General features: G+C 34.2%; 1 protein-coding gene across 1 annotated transcript; it reads right to left on the reverse strand.

Moving 5' to 3' along the window:
* Positions 1 to 5,336: 5,336 nt before the first annotated feature.
* On the reverse strand, positions 5,337 to 6,935 carry LOC148874152 (protein MEI2-like 7). The gene is made up of 4 exons (XM_088963503.1): positions 6,367 to 6,935; positions 5,890 to 6,009; positions 5,622 to 5,763; positions 5,337 to 5,483 (listed from the first exon to the last, which is right to left on the reverse strand). Exons 1-4 carry the CDS (start codon positions 6,933 to 6,935, stop codon positions 5,337 to 5,339), a joined length of 978 nt encoding a protein of 325 aa, XP_088819629.1.
* Between the last annotated feature and the right edge of the window lie 13,014 nt (positions 6,936 to 19,949).

A 19,949-nucleotide genomic window follows, 5' to 3' on the forward strand; every position in this document is an offset into this window, starting at 1 on the left:
CAAGAGTAATGGAATTGTAACTTCTCTAGATTTAACTTTAGAGGATATCAAGATTAAGAGACAAAAACCTTTCTTGGATACACAAAACAATAATTTCCATCAACAAGATGGGAAAGACCCCTCTAAACATGTCTGCAGAAACCCTCTTCAAAAAACCCATTGAAGAGTCAAGAACATCTACCACAAGCTTGATAGAATAAACTCAAAACTGCAACCGAAACATTAACTGAAAATGCCCTTGTTTTTCTTGTAAAAAATATTAAAACTCTTTTTCTCCTTTTGCAAAAAGAAATAGCTTGTTTAACTCTTATGCTCTCTTGTTTTCTCCAACTAGACACTAAGACATGAATGAGAATGCTTAAGGTATCAACCCACACTAAGTATAGACAGGGGCGGAGCTACATATATTTCAGTGGAGTCAACTGTACCCACTGAAATGAAATTCAAAAAAGAAAAAAAAAAAACATGAAACATATATGTATTGTTTCAGCCCATTTTCCCATATTGAACCCATTAAGGTTAAAAGAAAATATAAGAGGGTGGGATCAATTTAGATTATTAGACTGATGGAGTTATGACACGGAAAGTTGAAAATGTAAAAAATAAATAAACACTTTTCGACATTGTGAAATGCCAAATGAATGAAAGGAGTAGAGGGTATATCGATCATTACATGGAAACTAAAGAAAGACAATTGAGAAAAACCCTAAATCATGTTTTCCCTCTCTAATTCAGCTGAGTATATGAGGCTTGTATAACAAGGCAAATGATAGTGGAGTGTAGATCCCACTACTCACCAACATAGAGATACGATAAAAGGCAATGGCTCTCATTGGCCCTGCAATTTTTCCCTAAAGACGAGAGGGGATTAGCTGAATTCTGTATCTCTTTTCGTGGCTGTGGGATCAATCGTTTTACTTAGGTGGCGTTTGATAAATCTAAAAATTCAGATCTGAAAAGTTAAAAAGATAATAAATGTGTCTGAAATCTAAAAAGAGGTATAGATGCTTTTCTATTTTTCAAATGATCTGAATTCATAAGTTTGTTTGTGTTGGATCAATCCTTTACCATCTAAAATTTATTGATTTTACTATTTTACCCTTAAAACATACCATTTAGAAACGTTGAATTCAATTTACATGATCTCATAAAATATAATTGTCAACCTCAAAATAATATTGAAACAATACAAATAAAAATAATAAATTAATAAATGAAATGATTAAAATTAAAAAAAATAATTAATGACTAAAAAATATTAAAATAATTAATAATTACTAATTAATAATTTACATAATTAAAATTTAAAATAATTTTTAAAAATTAATAAAATAATTAAAACTTACTAGATAATAAAAATAATTGATAAATAACACAAGTAAATTTAATAAAAATAATTAATATTTAATAAAAAAATATTAAAATAATTAATAATTAAATATTTTTACTCACCAAACCATCATTGTTGCATGTTGCAGCGGCAGACATGGGGAGAGAGAGCCACCACTACAAGTTGCAGTGGTAATGGCAGGAATACAGGGCGAAGAGAGAGAAAGAGAGCGAGAGTGAGAGCAAGAGAGAGAGAGAGAGTGAGAGAGAGAGTGAGAATGAGTACAAGAAAGAGAGCAAGTGTGGGAGCGAGAGCAAGATAAGACAGGGGGAGAGAGAGAACCGCTACTACAAGTTGCAGCGGCGGTGGAGAGAAGACAAGGTGAAGAGAGGGAGAAAGAGACAGAGAGCGACAGAGAGAGACAGAGATAGAGAGAGCAAGAGAGAAAGAGAGGTCGAATGTTTAGGTTTTCTAGGTTTAGGGTTATTAGGGGTAACTCATGTCATTTCTAAAATATTGTAAGGATATTTTGGACTACGCACCAGCTCTGAAACGCATCTGAGCGCATTAAGAGCCGGCCCAAGGTCTATTATTTTCAGATCTGAAAATAAGATTCAGACCAATTTTAAGAGGTAAAACCAAACAAGGGGTGAGATTTGAAAAGTAGCATTTTCATATCCAAGACCACTAAAAAGTGCAATCAAACAACACTAAGGCTGCAACCTAGGCCAGGTTAGCTCAAACCCAACCCTAACCTAACCTGAAAATACCCAAACCTTAATAACATTTCTTATGTTCTTTGAATATTTTATTCTTTATCTCCTCTTTATTATTTGCCACCCATAGCTTATTGCCCATAAAAGATCTATTATAAGTTATAACTCAAAATAAACTATAATCATTTCAAACACTTTTTTTTTGTACTTAAAGAACTAATAAAAACATCAACAAATAAATACTAATAAAACATAGGATTAATATATGTAGTGAAAGTTGAATTGAGATATGAGATTAAGAAGTTCTACGAGATTTTAAGGGATGAGAAGAAGGTTGGGTTGGGCCCAAACCCATCTGAAGCCGAAATTGACTTCGAATTGGGTTTGGTTGTGTTAGGGTTGAAGGAATTTAGTTAGGGTTAGGGTTAGGATTGGGTAAGACGGAGTGAAGGTCGGGTTGGGTTAGGGTTAGGGTTGGGGTTTAGAACTTAGGGTTGGGCTAGGATTGACCTCAACCCGACCTAACCCCACCCAACTTGCAGCCCTACGTTAAAACTCCACACCAGCCAAAAATGCAAGTGAGAGTTTGAGTGATTGTGGGTCATTTGCACTTTATGTCTGATATGGAGCTAAATGATTGATCCCACAGCCAATGAACAGCTATCAATTTCAGCTAATCCTTTCATTCTAAAGACAAACAAAAACAAGACACTCAGCCAGCTCAATTCAACCACCTTACCAAAAAAAAGCCTCAATTCCACCACCACTCCCCTTTAATCTTCTAGCTTCTCAAGATATAGAAATTAGATGTCATTATAACTAATGGTTTAATGCCCATCTAATGCAATTATTAACATAAAATTTGGAGATCTTTAAATGGACCAAGCCATAGGCTGGATAAGAGAAAGATAAACAGAATTGGTTGAAACACTTTGATAGAACAAACTTATGGGGGGATTGGTTTCAGATAGGGGTGTCAATTGGACTGGATTTGGTCCAAACCAATCCAGTCCAATGTGAGTCCATTATAAATGGACCAGGTCCAATCCAATCCATAAATGTTTTGGACCAACTTGGACCAGTCCAATTCAATGTTTAGACTGTCTAATATGTTCAAATTCATTTTGATTTAGATTGCTTTCAATCCAAACCTGATCCATTGATACATATATTCTTATCTTATATAAATAGACTAGATATTGGTTTAATCCAATCCAATATAAACTTGTTACGGGCATACCAGGTTCAATCCAATCTAATAAATATTTTAGACCGAACTGGTCCAATCCAACAAGTCTTATTGGGCCATCCAATCCATCCAAATTGATTTTGGACTGAACAGGGTTCAATCCAAAACCGGTCCATTGACACCCTTAGTTTCAGAGACCTTCATGCCTTCTTTAAAAATTAGTATGGAATATATGTACTCAGCTAGAAATTATGGATTGACTTCATAAACTCAAATATTCCCACAAAAGGGTCATGTGGGAAAAGGAATCACAACTGTTGAAGGGAAGGAAAATTCACCTCAAAACTCAAGACTTATTACTGGTAATGACAGCAACAGTAGGAGGATCCTCATCTAATCTGATAATTCATTCTATGAATTAATTGTTTATAATTAAAAAAAAAAAAAAGAAGAAGAAAAAAGCTTTTAAGAAATTACTCATAACTCAATTCTTCAAAAAGTTCTTTAAAACAGAACTTTATCCAATCACAGCTTTGATAAATACATCCCATCAGATACATCACTAGAGTTTAATATTTATTCCCATCATTTAAGCAATGCCAATCTTCTTCAATTCATTAATAAATAAGATTATTAATCAGAACTAAGCTATAATTAATCCACAGCTTATCACTCGACATTCTTGTTCAAATGACCATTAATACATCAATGACATTTTAAATTTCCCCCATAATCTTGCATAAGCGTTGGAGGTTCAGACAAGTCAATTTGTATGAAGTAACAATTTGTAAATTACACTTCCTAAAATTACAAATATTAACACAACGAATTCCAAATATAAAACCAGTGAACCAATATAATTTAAAAGACTTTTTTACTGAGAAAATATATTGTAAAACGCTTAAACCATTTTCTTCCAGAAGTGTCGGTAATATCTGATCTAAAAAGTCTGGGTGAGGGAAAAGGTTTGCTAAGAAACAGTGACCATTTATATCAAATGCACTCATGATAAATCACCATTGAATTTTACATAAAATGAAATAATATTTGAGGAAATTAAACTAGCACATTGAAAATATCCATTCTGGATACAACAATTAATACCGTTTATATCGAGTTATCACCCAATATTAAAACAAGAAATAGAAAAGCCTTATCATGTTTCAACCTTCAATTGCATATCTCCATACCATACATATCTTAACTCTTCCATCGTTTCCCAACACTTGTAGTAAATTATTCAACTATGTTTACACTGTCATTTAAACCTTTTGATGGTTTGTGCTGATAATACTTTGAACCTCTAAATGAAATTTTGGTTAGAGTTGGGAGGCTTATTGACCTAATAAAGATAGAAACCCTGATCACCATCAAGGAGCTGAACTGAACGACTTAATTCTTTTATCTTTCAGTGGGTGTTAATGGTAACCAACCCACTTTTGAGCTTCAGCTATTAAGGATCTACTGAAAGAGTTCACAACCTCCTGAACAACTTATTCTATCAGTTCAGCCGCTTCAAGTCTTCAACTATCATCAAAACACGCCTTGAAGAGCATTCAGGATTCAGAAACCACAAAAACACAAAATAAAAGAAACCTTACACAGTTACAGTTACACCCATTGGCAAGATTACCCCTAATATTATAAAGTTCAGACAAATAAGCAGTATTCCAACCTCTAACTGCTTATCAAAAAGAGTTACAACCTACAACTTATAACCCATGTTTCTAATTCCCTCCCCAGTGGCGTACTACGCACCCTAGACACAGAATCCTAAGCCATCTTGGGGATAGAATGAAAACACAGGTAATAATCACCATCATCAATGAACAGAGCGCATCCTGCGTAGTACATATATAACACAATGGATTCTTCTAATCCTAAAACTGACAGAAAGATAAAAGGAGAAGCTGAGCAGCCGACTAATCATAAGCTACAACTCCCAAGCTAGGAAGGGTGGACTGGTGTGGATTGCATAAAGCTTGAAAACCACAAACATTTGCCACGTGTGATTTTTTATTTAATTTTAAGTAAACGCCTGGCTTAAATCACAAGGGCAAAATGGTCATTTGCGCACTGGAATTCTTCATGGACATCATCCCTAACTGGTCTTCAGTCTTCCCACGACTGAAGGAGGTGGACAGGATGTAGAACCGTTCCGAGGTGGAGAGAGAAGAACTGGCAAGAAGAGTTCTGTATCACAAGCGAAGTTGGATGCCCGGAAACGCGCAAGAAGAGCCTCCTTTCCCTGAACCAGATGCAACAAAAGGAAATTGAAACAAACCCAGATGAAAGAAAGAAAGTGATATAGAACTGATGAAAACCCAAATTAAAAAAAATGAAGAAAGTTCTTAATGTGTACAGAAGATAGAAAGGTGAAGCTCACCTGGATCTTAGCTTGGCGAATTTCACAGACCTTCTTCGATTCAAACCTGTTCCATTTGTAATTATTGAACGATTTGTAGAACCTTTCTGCTGCAACGCTGCTGGTGAAATTCACAAAAGCGTAACCCAGATTGTTCCCAAGCCTGAGGAGTGGAGAGAGAAGAAAAATCCACAAACATCAACCTCTGAATCAAAAGGGTTACTGATGTTTCTCTTTCTTTTCTTGTTACAGAAAACTGCAGCAGAAACAGAAAAGAGGAGAAGATTACCAGAAATCCATGGGAAGGTACACGAAGTCGTATTCAGAGAGACACGAGTCCAACCCCAACTGGGCTTTCTCGTTCTCCTCAGCACAGTGCTTGTCAAGTAAGCCCAGCAACATCTCCCTACTGACATGAAGTACAAATAACTAGTTCAGAAGAAAAAACAAAACAAAATGCAGAATGAGAAAGTGTGTGTAGATTAATGAAGAAAAATACAAATTACAAACAGGATTCGAGGTTATGATCTGTTGCAAGCAACGATCATTTAAATTCCAACTGGGACTTCGCTAACGTAAATATTTTACAAGAGAAAAAATGCATCCATGATCCATGTTTGAAATAGGAGAGCGACAGCGAGAGAGAGAGAGAGAGAGAGCTCTCTCCAGCTGTGCATGAATGCAGAATGCAGAAATGTTCTCAAGCAAAAAGTCTAGGGACTATGAATATTTTTTTGGATATACAAAGAGAGGGAGAGAGGAAAACCTCAACTTGTTGGGCAGATTTTTTATCATAACAGTTGTGCTGCCATGAAGAATGGACTCACAGCCATTAAACACCACCGTGGGAGTGGGAGGAGTTGAACGGAGATTATCTGCAGTCTCCAGCTTTGAACATGAACGGCCGCTTTCCTCCGCCTTATCAGCCTTTGGTCTCCAAATCAACCTACAGCTACTCTTCTCTCGGAAACCCCACCAGAAGGGCCGTCTGTATGACCCCTTAAATCTCGCTGGAAAAATCCTTCTTGAAATACCGCCACTTTTCAACTCCATGCTCTTGATCTGGTTCTCTGCAGCAATGGTGCAGCTTGCGTAAGTAGGAAAATGCAGTGGAGGTGGAGGACAGTAGTAAACGCTGCATGGTCGTCGGTACTGATGGCCTGGAACTGGGTAAAATGGATGATAAAATAGAGGCCCAAAGGCCCCAAACGGTGGTAGCTGCGGTGGAAGAGTTGGAACAACCGTTGCCATCTTTGGTGGTGATGGAGCTGGTGGATAGAACAGAGGAAGTGATGGGCTTTTCAGCTTGTAGGGCTTGGCGTCTGGATTCAACATTTTTGGTTGAGAAACAGAGATGAGAGAGTGAGTGAGAGAGAGAGAGAGAGAGAATCGACAAATATACAAGAGAGGAGAGACGGTTGGGATTCTCAGGAGAGAGGAGGAAGAAGGAGAGAGCGCATGAGAGGAGAGTGGGTTGGACACTGGAGCTTGAAAAGATAGACAAAATACGTAATGATGAAATGCAGGTTCATTAAATAGGGAACTAGGAATAAGACAAGGAAGGGTACCATTGGCGGCGGGGACAAGTGAAGAGATGTCTAACCGTTGGATTACAATCTATCGCTTTTGGGATTGAAGATGTGTCATTTAAGCCGTTGGATCATAACCTTCAGATTTTAAGAATGTTTCAAAGAAACAACCCGGAAATGGATCCGTTTATTCGGGTGTCGGATCAGCGGTTCAACCGTATGTATCAAACGGATCTACCCGTGATATCATACATAACATGGTGAAAATATATAAAGTGTACAAGTTATTTAAACTTGGACAAATGAACTATAAATAAGAGATTTAAAAATAATAGTAAGAGAATAAGAGATTTATAAATAAGAGAGTGTAAATTAGATGACATTTGAGATTGGACATTAAAAGATAGCTGAAAGTGACACTTGATATATTGGCTTTATAATTTATAAGAAAGATGACGGAGGTAGATTTGGTCCGACCCTTTCGCTATGCGATACGTGCAAACAATCGGGTATGATTTGGAAGGAGCTTCAGTTCGGCACAGTGATATAGTCATATCCCAAGAAGAGGATCGAGCTCTCCAAGGAGAGGCCCTGAGCTCCCCAAAAGGAACCCATGCTTCCCAAGAGGTAGAATTCAAACTTTCCCTATAAATCTCGAGCCTTATAAGGAACCTCGCAAAGGGCGAAGCCCGGATTGACCCACCTTGGGTCAGTTCGAGCCACACTCCTATCTGAACTCAAGACTTCGCCTCGTGCACCACTCCGGCACCTCGGCTCCAGGTCATGTGATTGAATAATTGTACCTGACAAAGAAGTTCTTACTCTGAGGTGGCGTGCCTGACTGATCAGGGATTTGACACATGACAACCACACTCCAACGACCACTTGCCACCGCCATCTCAGTTGTTGCAAAGGTGGCCATGACAGAAAGACAGTGACGGTTATGCCTGCCCCCATAGAGGCGGTTACACCTGATCTGGCAGAGGCTTGGGAGTGAGTGCACTAGGGTGGTTATAAAAGGCCATCTTCCCCTAGAGCAGAGGTAGGTGATTTTTTGCGCCTTCTGGTCTCAGAATCTCTCATCCTCTTGCCTTCTCAAAAGTACTAACTTGAGCATCGGAGCATTCCTACCAGGTTCCTCCCCCGGGAATCTCTTGTTTCCTCCCTGTTTCAGGCATCTCCTGCTTCATCAAAGGCAAGGTTACCTACAGTTAGGACCGACCGGATCATGCATCATCAAAAGAGATTGAAGAGAATATTGCCATAGAATTAGGATAAGATGGGCTAATGGAGGGTGAATCGGAAGTTTTATTGTGATAAGTAAATATCACTTAAATTGCAAAAAAAAATAATATATAAAATAATTTTAAGAATAACTACTATGTTGTACTATGTTGTGTAGAATTGAGTAGAGCACTGGATATCCAAGAAACAACATTTCCAAATAATGAGTGTGACCGAAATATACATTGAGATGGATGAGTGGTAGAACAAAAAATAAAAGGATCATAAGTGTGGCCATTTGAAAGAATATAGGAGTTGGTAAATAGGTGATAAATCGAGAAAAATAGGATTAAGGGTCTGTTTGGTTCGTAGTTAGAATTGGAATCGGCATCGAAACTGAAATCCTCCAGAATTGGAATCGGAATGGTTCATTCCCATAATTTGTTTGGTTCAGGAAGGAATAGGAATTAAAATCGGTAGGAATGGGATTTCATTCCTCAAATGGGGGAATGTCATTCTAGTAGGAATGGGAATGGGGTTCTGATTCCACCCAACCAAATAGTTGGAATCAGAATAGCCCATTCCGTTTCCAATTCTGATTCCAGACCCCTATTCTTGCAAACCAAATGAACCCTAAAATAGTTCAATTAGTTGATTTCATGTATATGAGACCACCCGGTAAGAAAAAGTAATTTATTTCAAGTTAGAAAGGCTAAAAGCATGGTTTTCAAAACTGGACCGGACTAGAAAATACGGTGATCGGTTCCATTTTTCCAGAAAATCGGATTTTTCCCCAAAACCATTGATTTTGGTTAGCAAACCGCTGACTCGGGTGATTAACTATTCAAACCATCTGAATTGTTTGAGTCGTTCGAACGATTTTGACCATTTTTATTTTTTTGTCAAAACAAACTAACCGTTTAATTCAAATGGTTAGACCGTTCGACCCAAAAACCGGACCCCTAACCGGTTTATTCTCTGGGTCGTTTTAAAAACCTTGACTAAAAGGGCTAGAGAAAGCCAAAATAGATGTGGGATAGAAATAGTAAAAACTGATTTAACCACGAATACTTTAATAATGGATTGGAATGGTCAAATAGTCAACCCCATATAATTGAATAAGGCTTGGATTATGAGAATATCTTTTGTTTTATATTTACTTAATGAACTTATGTTAAATTTATAAAATCTTTTTAAGACTTTCTATCAAATCAATTTTAGATCAGACATCCAGATCTGTAAACAAATAAAATTGGAATTACGTTTTGTTTGACCTCTAGGATTCTTATCAAATCAGTTTTAGATATCCTCTATCCCAATTTGATATGATCAATTTTCAGCCCTATTATCAGCTTTCTAATTTGAATGTTAAAATGATATTTTCATAGATATGATGAGTATATGTAAGTAGATTGTACAAATTTAAAATAATGGAACTAAATATTGAATCAAAGATCATATATTGTAGGGACCGGAATGAATGACAATATGAGAGTAATGTAAGAATGGGTGAAGGTTCAGGATAATACATTTAGAAAATCAATAAAAATTTGTAAATAGAATAAATTAGAATTTTTCCTTTTTATTATTAGTATTATTGACTTCATTGACAATCCTAATTATACCACACTAGTTCAGATCAAATTATGTTCTAAATCTGATCAAATTTTGCAAATGAAATGACTGAATTGATTGTGAAATTAGGTTTCAAAATTTTGGACTCCATTGACGACCTTGACCACATCACATATGTTCCAACAAAACATCCATCGAAGCAAACATATATCCCATCTTTCAAGAAAAAAAAAAAAGGCAAATATATGATAACGACCTAAATATGGATATTCAATATTGCACAATGTTGGATATTATGCCATTTTACTAATCAAATGCCCTAATTAAAATCAGTTCTTTCAATCCGCAATCGAACAAAGCAATTGGACCGGTCAACTTATCATCACTCAGTCAAATTTTTAATTTGGGTAGATTTCATCCCCAAACGTTGAATCACTAAGGCTCAGTTTGGAAAAAGTATAAATACAAATATGTACCTAGCGTGCAAATGCATACAAAATAATACAAAATACAAAATTTTGCACTCTACATATTTATATTTGTACTACTTTCAAATTATGTCTAAAGAGTATATCAGCAAATTACAAGTTAAACATTAATTATCTTTTTAATTTATCGGGAAAAAAATAAAAATTAATTATATTTTTTTATATCTTTGTATTTTCAATTATTTTATTTATTTATAATAATAATTCTCAATATCACACTTATTTTTGTTTAATATGATAATATAAAATATCAGAATATTAGAGAAGATGTCAAGATTTTCAAATTTTTTGTAAATTTTATTTTTTACATAAATTTATATATTTTGTCATTTAATTTATGATTTTATGGACTAAGCCATTTGATTTAGACAATTGAACTATTAACCTATCACCTAGATAGATGGGTTATGTGAAATTCAAAGATATGTTGTGAAGAGAGAGAAACTGTTGACATGAACTAAATATCCATTTATAAAAAATAAGATACATATTTTCATGCATGTAGATATATATATATATATATATATATATATATATATATATATATATATATATAATTATATAATAACATGTCAAAAAATTTAATCCGACTTGCATCTATAGTCAAATCGGGTTTCAGACTTACAGAATCAAGTTGACGGTTTTAAGGATGGCAGAAATGGGTCGGGTCGGGTATGGGTTTTACTCAACCCAAACCAAAGCACTTCAACCTGAACCTACTAATAAAATATCAAATCTAACCCACCCTGTCCCATCAATGGTACCCTTAATACATGGTGAAGGATATATTTACGAAGTTCCAAGGTTTATTACGAAGGCTGACCTCAACATCGAACCAGATGCATCTGGTTGGGTGTTAGGGTTGGTTGGAGACCAGATGAAGGTTTTGAATCCATTCCTTTTGATAGATGCTTCTCTTACCATTGTTAAAGAGTTAGTGAAGCCAAATTCTAACATTATTGTTGAAATTTTTATTTGTCTGTGTAAATTATGGAAATACAGAAATGTGTTTTATTTTGACTAGTAAATATGTACGTATATTATACATGACAATTTCATATAATAATTTTAATATCTTAATTAGAATCCATTAAAAGGGAAAAGTAATTAAAGCATGGTGGTTATTGGATTTTAATTTTATATTTTAATTTTGTAATCAATAAAAACACTTCTTATCTATCATATTTATTATTAATTAAATATGAGATGTGTAAGATTTGTGTTTTCTATAATTTTTTTATTTCTATCTGTTTTGAGTTTTTATTGTATGATGATCATGATATTATTTGTTGACCTATTTGACTTGAAATAAAAAGAGATCTCATTCTTGGAAAATTTTAATTTTTTTATTCAATTCTCATAATTAATTCTAAAAATAATTCTTCTTTATCACACTTATTTTTGTTTAATATGTCAAATTTATAATATGTTAGATATGTCATAATTTTCTATAAAACTTTTGTATTTGTAATTTTTTACATTTTGTCTACTTTTCTAACTTTTATTATTTAACTTATGACATCATTACTTCCCTATTAATGATTGGGAATTAACACCTTAATGATAAAGAATTGAATGAAGTGGAATTAATGTAATGGTACTTTAATTTATATTTTCTACCCACAAAGTTAGAGAGGGACCAAATTCATAAGTATAGATGTTTTAATCAAGAAAAGTTCACAAAGTTCATTTATTGATGTACCCTAAATATAGGATTTAGTGAGAGGGAATGGGAATTAATACCTAAAACATAAGACTCAATAAGAGGCAATAGAAAGAATTTAATAAAGGCCCATTTGGTTTCACAAGAACAGGGATCTATAATCATTCAAATTTCAATTGGTTGGTTGGGTAGAATGAGAATCCTATTCCCATTCCCGGTAGAATGGCATTCCTCATTAAGGCAATGGCCCATTCCCTCCCCTCTCTTGGGAATGGGATCACATTCTGGCTGATTCCAACTCTCATTTGAACCAAACAGGTTATGAGAATAGACCATTTCAATTCCAATTCCAACTACAAACCAAACAAACCTTAAAATGACAGTTCAAATTATGTTTGACCCTCATAATAAAAAGGGATCAAATTAAAAAATAAGGATATTTTAGAAAAAGTCCAAAATCTAGACCTTATTTACACTTTAATAGTAATATAGATAATGAAGAGACTAATTCTTTCTCTATTTGCAAGACAATAATGGAGACATATCAGCACTTACTAATGGAGTTTGGGAAGATATTTGCATGATGAAAGCAAAGCCAGGTTAGATTATTTTTGGGTGTTATTAGAGGTGAGCAAATGGATAGGATCTACAAGAAACCAAATGAGACCAACCTCAAACCGACCCTACCCAATATGTTACTAGGTAATGTTACTAGGTGGGGTCTAATTCCAAATTATTGAAATTGACACCTACCTAGGCTGCTTCCAAGGTCTAGGGGTTTTAACCTACTTGAACTTAACTAGAGAACCGGCCTTGGTGGAACTAGCCTTGAAATTGAATTTGCCTAGAAATAAATCTCAAAATGCTTTGAGGATGTGAACCTAAGCACTCATGGCTACAAAGACAATAGTCTCACTTGACCATTGAATCAATTAAGTGATTTGATTCTTTTTTCAATTTAATATTTGAATTTGTATAGTAAGTAACATAAGAGGTAACATTCACAAAATTTAAATTATAATGATAAGCTTTGAACTACATGTTAATACATTATGATAATCTACATATTAAATTATTCAATTTAAAAAATAAAGATAATATAAGTTTTGAACTATATTGTTGTTATTCTTATTAAAAATCAAGTTTTTAAAAAATATATTCCATTTTTCTAAGGAAATAATAGATTCCACTAGTAGACCTTGAAACTTATCTTCATAAGGCAGGTTCTAGTCCTAACAACCTGAAACCGATCCCTACAAGGTAGGTTCCTGATTCTACCTTGGAATCGAGCGGATCAACCCATGCTCAACCCTTAGGCTATGTTTGGCTTGAAGAAAAACGTAGGAAAAGGAAGGGAAAGGTAGGGAAACCTTTACAAATCTAAACATAGCTTTAAGGTTTAAGGTCAATGTGAATGGTGGTTTTATTAAAAGTAGTTAAGTGTTGTTTGTTCTTTTGATTAGGACTATTTTGTTGCTTATTTGCACTACCTCCCCTCCCCCCAATTATTACAAAAGCAAATAGGCTTTTTTTAGAAGAATGTGGTTTTTGAATCTAATTATTAGATGGTTAATGTGGTACACAACTTATTGAACTGTTGTGTAAAGCAATGTATTTCCAATTTGGAGGAGACCGGAGGGTTGAACTATGTGAACCTAGAGTCAAACTCATGAGTAGAGCTTTACTGATCCTTGATTAGCTCATAAAAAGGTACCTTCGTGATTTTACAATCTGTTACCAATTTTCTTTATATGGGTTTCCACTCTTCCTTATAAATTAAATTATAAATTAAAAGGAATTAAAAAATCTAAATATGTATATTTGCACATGCTCATACATACATATAGATATATAGATACTTAAATAAATAATATTAGATAAATAGATATTTGCCTTGACTTCAATTCTATAGCCTAAGGTTTTAAAAATTGGATTGGACGTGAAACCGTTCTGACCATTAGTCCTGGTCAAATAGTCTGATTGTTTGATTCGAACAAATGGCCCATTTTATTTAAAAATAAAAAATTAAATCAAATAAAAAACAGCTAAAAACTATTACCAGGTTCATGGATCAATGGTTCAATCGCCTAAATCAGTAAGCTGCTGACTGAATCAATGGTTTTTGGATGAAATGGAACCAATTATCTAACAGTTCTCGGGTCAACCAATCTAAGCATCCAATCCAGTCTGATTTTCAAAACCATACTATAGCATACCTCATATACCCACAACCCAAGTGAATTTACCAACTCCCCATGCATTTGGTAACTTACCTACATTGATGTCACTCACCATAATATATGAGATTGGCTTTAGCTTTACATAAAATTAATATGGATCCAATTCAATTCCATCCATTGCAAGTCGATAAATTGTTGTAGAGAATTATATCTAGATAAAATCAGTATGTATCTATTAGAAAAACCAGTTGAATGTTGTTGTCGATTTTAGCAACAAGAGTAAACTGGGAATTCTGAAGTTGAGATTGATTGCATGTTTTACCTACGAGCATTAAAAGACGTCAGAGGCTTGGGGCACGGTCCGAAAGGCAAAGAATCTAAGGGAGAGTGATCGAGTTTGAATCAATTTGATTTGAATCATTTATCGGATTGGATGGAGTGGTTCGAATTGAATCCGATCTTGAAATAAATCTTATTTTAGGATCCGATCTTGAAATAAATCTGATAGAGGGTATCCAAATTGGTAAAATTGGAACAAATCATGATTCGGTCTATTTGCACCCTTGTAAGGCTGCCTTAGACAAGTCCGGATCCCCTGCCCACATAAGTTCTGCCCACGTCTACCCATATAACACCTCAGCCGAGTTCGGCTTCAAATCAGGGCAATATCCATTCGAGCAGCCTTTATAGCCTTGCATTGGGAATATCTCTACACTCATATGTTTTATTTCATAGGGGGATATTCCCGATGCAAGGGTGCAAGAGGCTATTGGGATGGTGTGAGCATGGACTTGCCCAGATGGAAACCGATCTCACCTCAGTCACACATGAAGAATATCTTATCTTCCTACATAGTATTATGTAGGGGGAGATGTTCTCAATTCATGGAAGTAGTGTGTTGTGAGTAGATGTGGGCAGGAGATCCTAATTGCCCTAAACAGCACAAGGCCTGATTGGATTGGAATATTTGGCCATATCAAATAGTTTATTTAATTAGTTCAAACCACATTGTATGAATGAGCATAAATACGTATGACGTATCCATTGATTAACAAATTCTGTATATTTCCTTAATCTTGTTACTCTTGTAATCTTAATGAGTTGATTTCTTCAAGCATCCCCTTAGCATTAATTCTAATGCAATTTGGACTCTAATTCATCAATTAAAATATCTATTATTCCATGTCAACATTTCTAGTGGATTATTAGCTTTTCATTCTTAATAAACTTAGGTCATGTTTGGTTCAATTCTCATTCTTTTTCATTCTTACTCAAGATGGAATTCTAAAATGGACAATAATTGGTAAAAATAGACAGAATGAGAAAATATTGCTATGAACCAAATGCTTTTTTTTTTTAGAAATGAATTTTTTTAAGTTTTAAGACTAACAAGTGTCCTATGTTGCTCATTTTCATTCTTCAAAAAAAAATCGTGCCAGTATTCATAAACCACCAGCCTACTCCAAATCCATACAAACCAAGTCCAAATAGTCCAAAGTGAATGAATAAAAGTACTTTTGTAAAAGTTCTTTCAGAAATGTGTTTTTATTAAAATGCTTTTTCATAAAGTGCTTTATTGTAACATACTTCTATTAGAGTTCTTTCGTAAAAGTACTTTACCTTTGTAAAAGTACTTTTTACAAAATTAATTTTATAAAAGTGCTTTCGTAAAAGTGATTTCATTAATGTTTTAATAAAAGTACTTTCATAAAAGTGTTTTTATGCCAGCTTCAATTTTGATTGGTTTCAAATTGGACAAGGATTTAGCCTAATGATCGGATTTTTAGGAATTTGGTTTAGATCAGATTTAGACCGATAAGAATATGGACTAATTTATTTTGGATTGGTCCAATCCAATAATTATAATGGACCATCCAAATCCGATTTGATATGGTTTTGATCGGATTGAATCCAATCCAAAACCGGTCCATTGACACCCTTACCGGTAGTCAATGTCTGACAATGTGAGTTTCCACAGTAGTCTCCTAATAAACATCTATGGTAGCAATTTTGTAGGCAAAGTTTGCTCAAAGAATGAAAATGAGCAAGATGGGCATGATTATTTTTCATACTACAAGCTAGGGGTGGATTTGAGCCGAGCCGAGCCGAATAGTACCAGGCTCGAGCTCGGCTCAAAACAATCCTACAAGGCTTGAGCTCGAGCTTGAGCTAGAACCTTGAGCTCGAGCTCAGCTTGGCTCAGCTCATTTTATATTTTATAAAGATATTTTATAATAAAAATATTTAGAAAAAAAATATTTTATAAAAATAAAAATTATATTTATTTTATATTTAAAAAATTAAGAATTATAATATGTTTATTATATATTATTTTTTATAATTTTGTTATATATATATTCGAGCCAACTCGCGAGCCTCACGAGCCGAGCTCTGGTAGGCTCAAGCTCGGCTCGTTTAAAAATCGAGCCACTAAATTGGACTCAAGCTTGGCTGAAACAGAGTCGAGCCGAGCTCGAGCAACTCGTGAAAATCTCGGCTTGTTGCCACCCCTACTGCAAGCTATCTCAATTTTTGTGCTATGGAGACTGATTTTTCATTCTAAAAAGAATGTAGCCCATAGCAAGAATTTTGCAACCAAACACCCTAATGTAATTCATTTTTTCTCATTCTTAATTAAAAGAAAGAGAGTGAACCAAACATGACCTTAACAACAAATTCCTATAAACCAAGATTCAAAGTATAAGCTATCCACTAATAAATATAATAAATTACGTTATTTTAATTGTTTTAAATGTTATAACCTATCCACTAAGAGTTTCAATTCAATAAAATGATTGTAGGTAGAAATAGTAGTGATGAAATGGAAAATGTTTGTAAGACAACAATTTCTTTATTTGAACTTTCTATAAACCACATAATGATACCTACCTTGATACCTTCAATGTTCTTTGATTTTGCACAAAATTTTAGGTCCTTTGCAATTACAATAATAACCTAATTGTCAAAAATTATTATCATTTTCTATCACTTTTAATTTATTTCTAAATGTTTTAATTTAAATTTAGGGCCATTTGCTAAAACACCCCTATAGTTTCACGAATTTACTAAAACCTACCTTATATTTTATGTTTTACTTAAATTCCCCTTAGAGTTTGCAACCACTTCACTGAATTGATCTTCTATCAAGAATCTTTTATATTTATGTCCAAAAATGTTAACTTGTCCACCTATATTGACTGAAAAATGTTCAAGGGCATGGGCCTATGCTATTTTATTCCAAAATTACCCCTAACACATCATATTGAACTTTTAAAATGAATCATTGTTTGATTTTCAGATCTACCACATGATGTTTGATTCTAGTAGAATGAAAAAGAAAGAACAACCCATACCAGATTTAATAAGAATAAAATTTTCCATGTTTTACTAGGGGCAAGAGTGACATTTCCATTTATATTTTCTATAAACTATATTGGTCAATACAGATACTAAGGTCAAAATTGTCATTTTTCATTTCAACCTAATGAAAGGTCAATTAAGTAAAGTAGTTGCAAACATATAGGAGGTGTTTTAGTAAAACACAAACTATATGGTAGGTTTTAGTAAATCCGTAAAACTATAGGGGATGTTTTAGTAAATGACCCTTTAAATTTACTTCTTTTTAATTGTTGCTTTTGGTAATGCAATACAAAGATTCCTCTTTTAATGTACCAAGTCATTTCACCCAAGGTTCAAAGTATCGACACATATTGGCCTATATCGCCGATATGTATCATGTTGATGGCTTCTCGATACGCCCCTCCAGGGGTTGTATTGGGTCAGACCATGGTTCAAAGGGTAGTCGGGCCTTAAACCAGCCGCTTTGAACCAGTTTAGAAAAAAATATATATAAAGCATAAAAAAAGTACTGATACAAGCCGATACGCCATGTCAATACTTTGAACCTTGGTTTCACCTCCTCTAAGAATGTTAGAGATAGCAATATGGTTTGTTCATGACGAGGCCCACCCTACACCACCTTAGTTGGACAGGATTTCTAACCACTAACTTGGTTTGGGATGGGTTTTGGGGAAACCCAAAACTATTCTGACTAGGGATGGGGCAGGGATATGATGGTATTTGTCCACTCTGCCCCAAATATATATCTTTATCTATACTACTATTAAAAGTGTGAATGAGGTCTTAGATTTTGAATTTTTTTTACTAAAATACTCTTATATTTTAAACTTGGTCTCCCTTTATTATAAGGACAGAAAAACATAATTTTAACTACTACTTTTATTAAATTCATTATATTCTTCATTATTAAGTCCCTCTTTAACTATGTGGGTAAAAAATATAATTTAAAGTACTACTAATTTCCACTTCATTAAATTCCCTCTCATTAAGGTATTAATCTCATTCTCTCTCCTTAGATACTTTATTTGAAGTATTTTTGTTTCTCGACAATAAATTCTATAAATTAAATCTATATCAAATATTTTTAATAATGTAAAACCTATGTTCAAAACCAACATGGAAAATAATTAAACAAACCACCCTTTTGTTTGAGTGGCAGGTAAATAGTTCAACCATCCACACTAAATGAGCTAACCAATGTTCTCATGGTTAAATAATAAAAATTTAAATATGAATATAAATATCACAATATTATAAAAAAATTGTGAAAATTTTAGGTACATCTCTAATATTATCTATTTATCATATCAAACAACAATAAGCATGCTAAATAAAAAATATTTTTTTTCGATGGAAATGAAATACAATATTTAAAATTAACTCAAAAACGAAACCATTTTCCTATTCAAGTGGTGAGTCAATGGTTCAACCTTTTAGGTCAAATGGATCAATTCATGATATAATAAATAAATAATAATAAATTAAAAAAGATAAAGACACAAGAATTATTAAAAGCATAATAATTTTGTAAAAAAAAACATTTGGGTGCATCTCTAATATTGTTTATTCATTATATAAAATCTATACTACTTATAAATGTGTGAATGGGGTGGCCTTGGCTTCTGGAATTTTCATTAGACAATTTCTACACATATATCTCAATGTATCTTTAGAGCATACATTTAATTGTAATTTGATAAAATAATTCCATAGTAATTGACACAATTGAAGAATGATTAATGAATATAGATGGCTTAGCTTTCGGTTTGGATGACGATTTTTCGGTTTTGGCTAAGAAACAAATGCTTCTATAGTAATTAATGCAATTGAAGAATGATTAATGAATATAGATAGTTTTTGGTTTGTGATGGTGCGCAATCTGGTCACTCCTAGCTGGCACTCGTGTGGCTTCCCAAGAGGTACCTGAAATGAGGAAGAAGAGGAATCCCCTGGAGGTTTGCCCGGCGGGAACACTCTAACGATTAAGTCTGTATTTTGTGCAAGAAGCAAAGAGAGGATAAAGGCTAAGAGTGAGATAGCGCAAGAGATATCAAGCTACCTATTTTCCGAGAGCAGGCTCCTTATAACAGAGTTCTGTTGCACCAGGCCTACTGGCCTCTGATAGGGCAGGTATAACTGCCATTGTCAGCCAGCCACAGCCGTTACTGATAGGGCTGAGGTGGCACACGCGGGATCATCACTGCAAGGTACGTACCTGTCAGGTGCAAGACAACTTCTAGAGGTGGCAGGCATGACACTATCTAACAAGGGACATGGTAGCTATCCTAGATCTGTCGGGTACGGTGGTCGAGCAGGAAGCCTTCCTGTGA

Source organism: Nelumbo lutea, chromosome 1 (assembly GCF_056320005.1).
Source record: "Nelumbo lutea isolate HS-2025 chromosome 1, American lotus-T2T, whole genome shotgun sequence".
NCBI lineage: Eukaryota > Viridiplantae > Streptophyta > Magnoliopsida > Proteales > Nelumbonaceae > Nelumbo > Nelumbo lutea.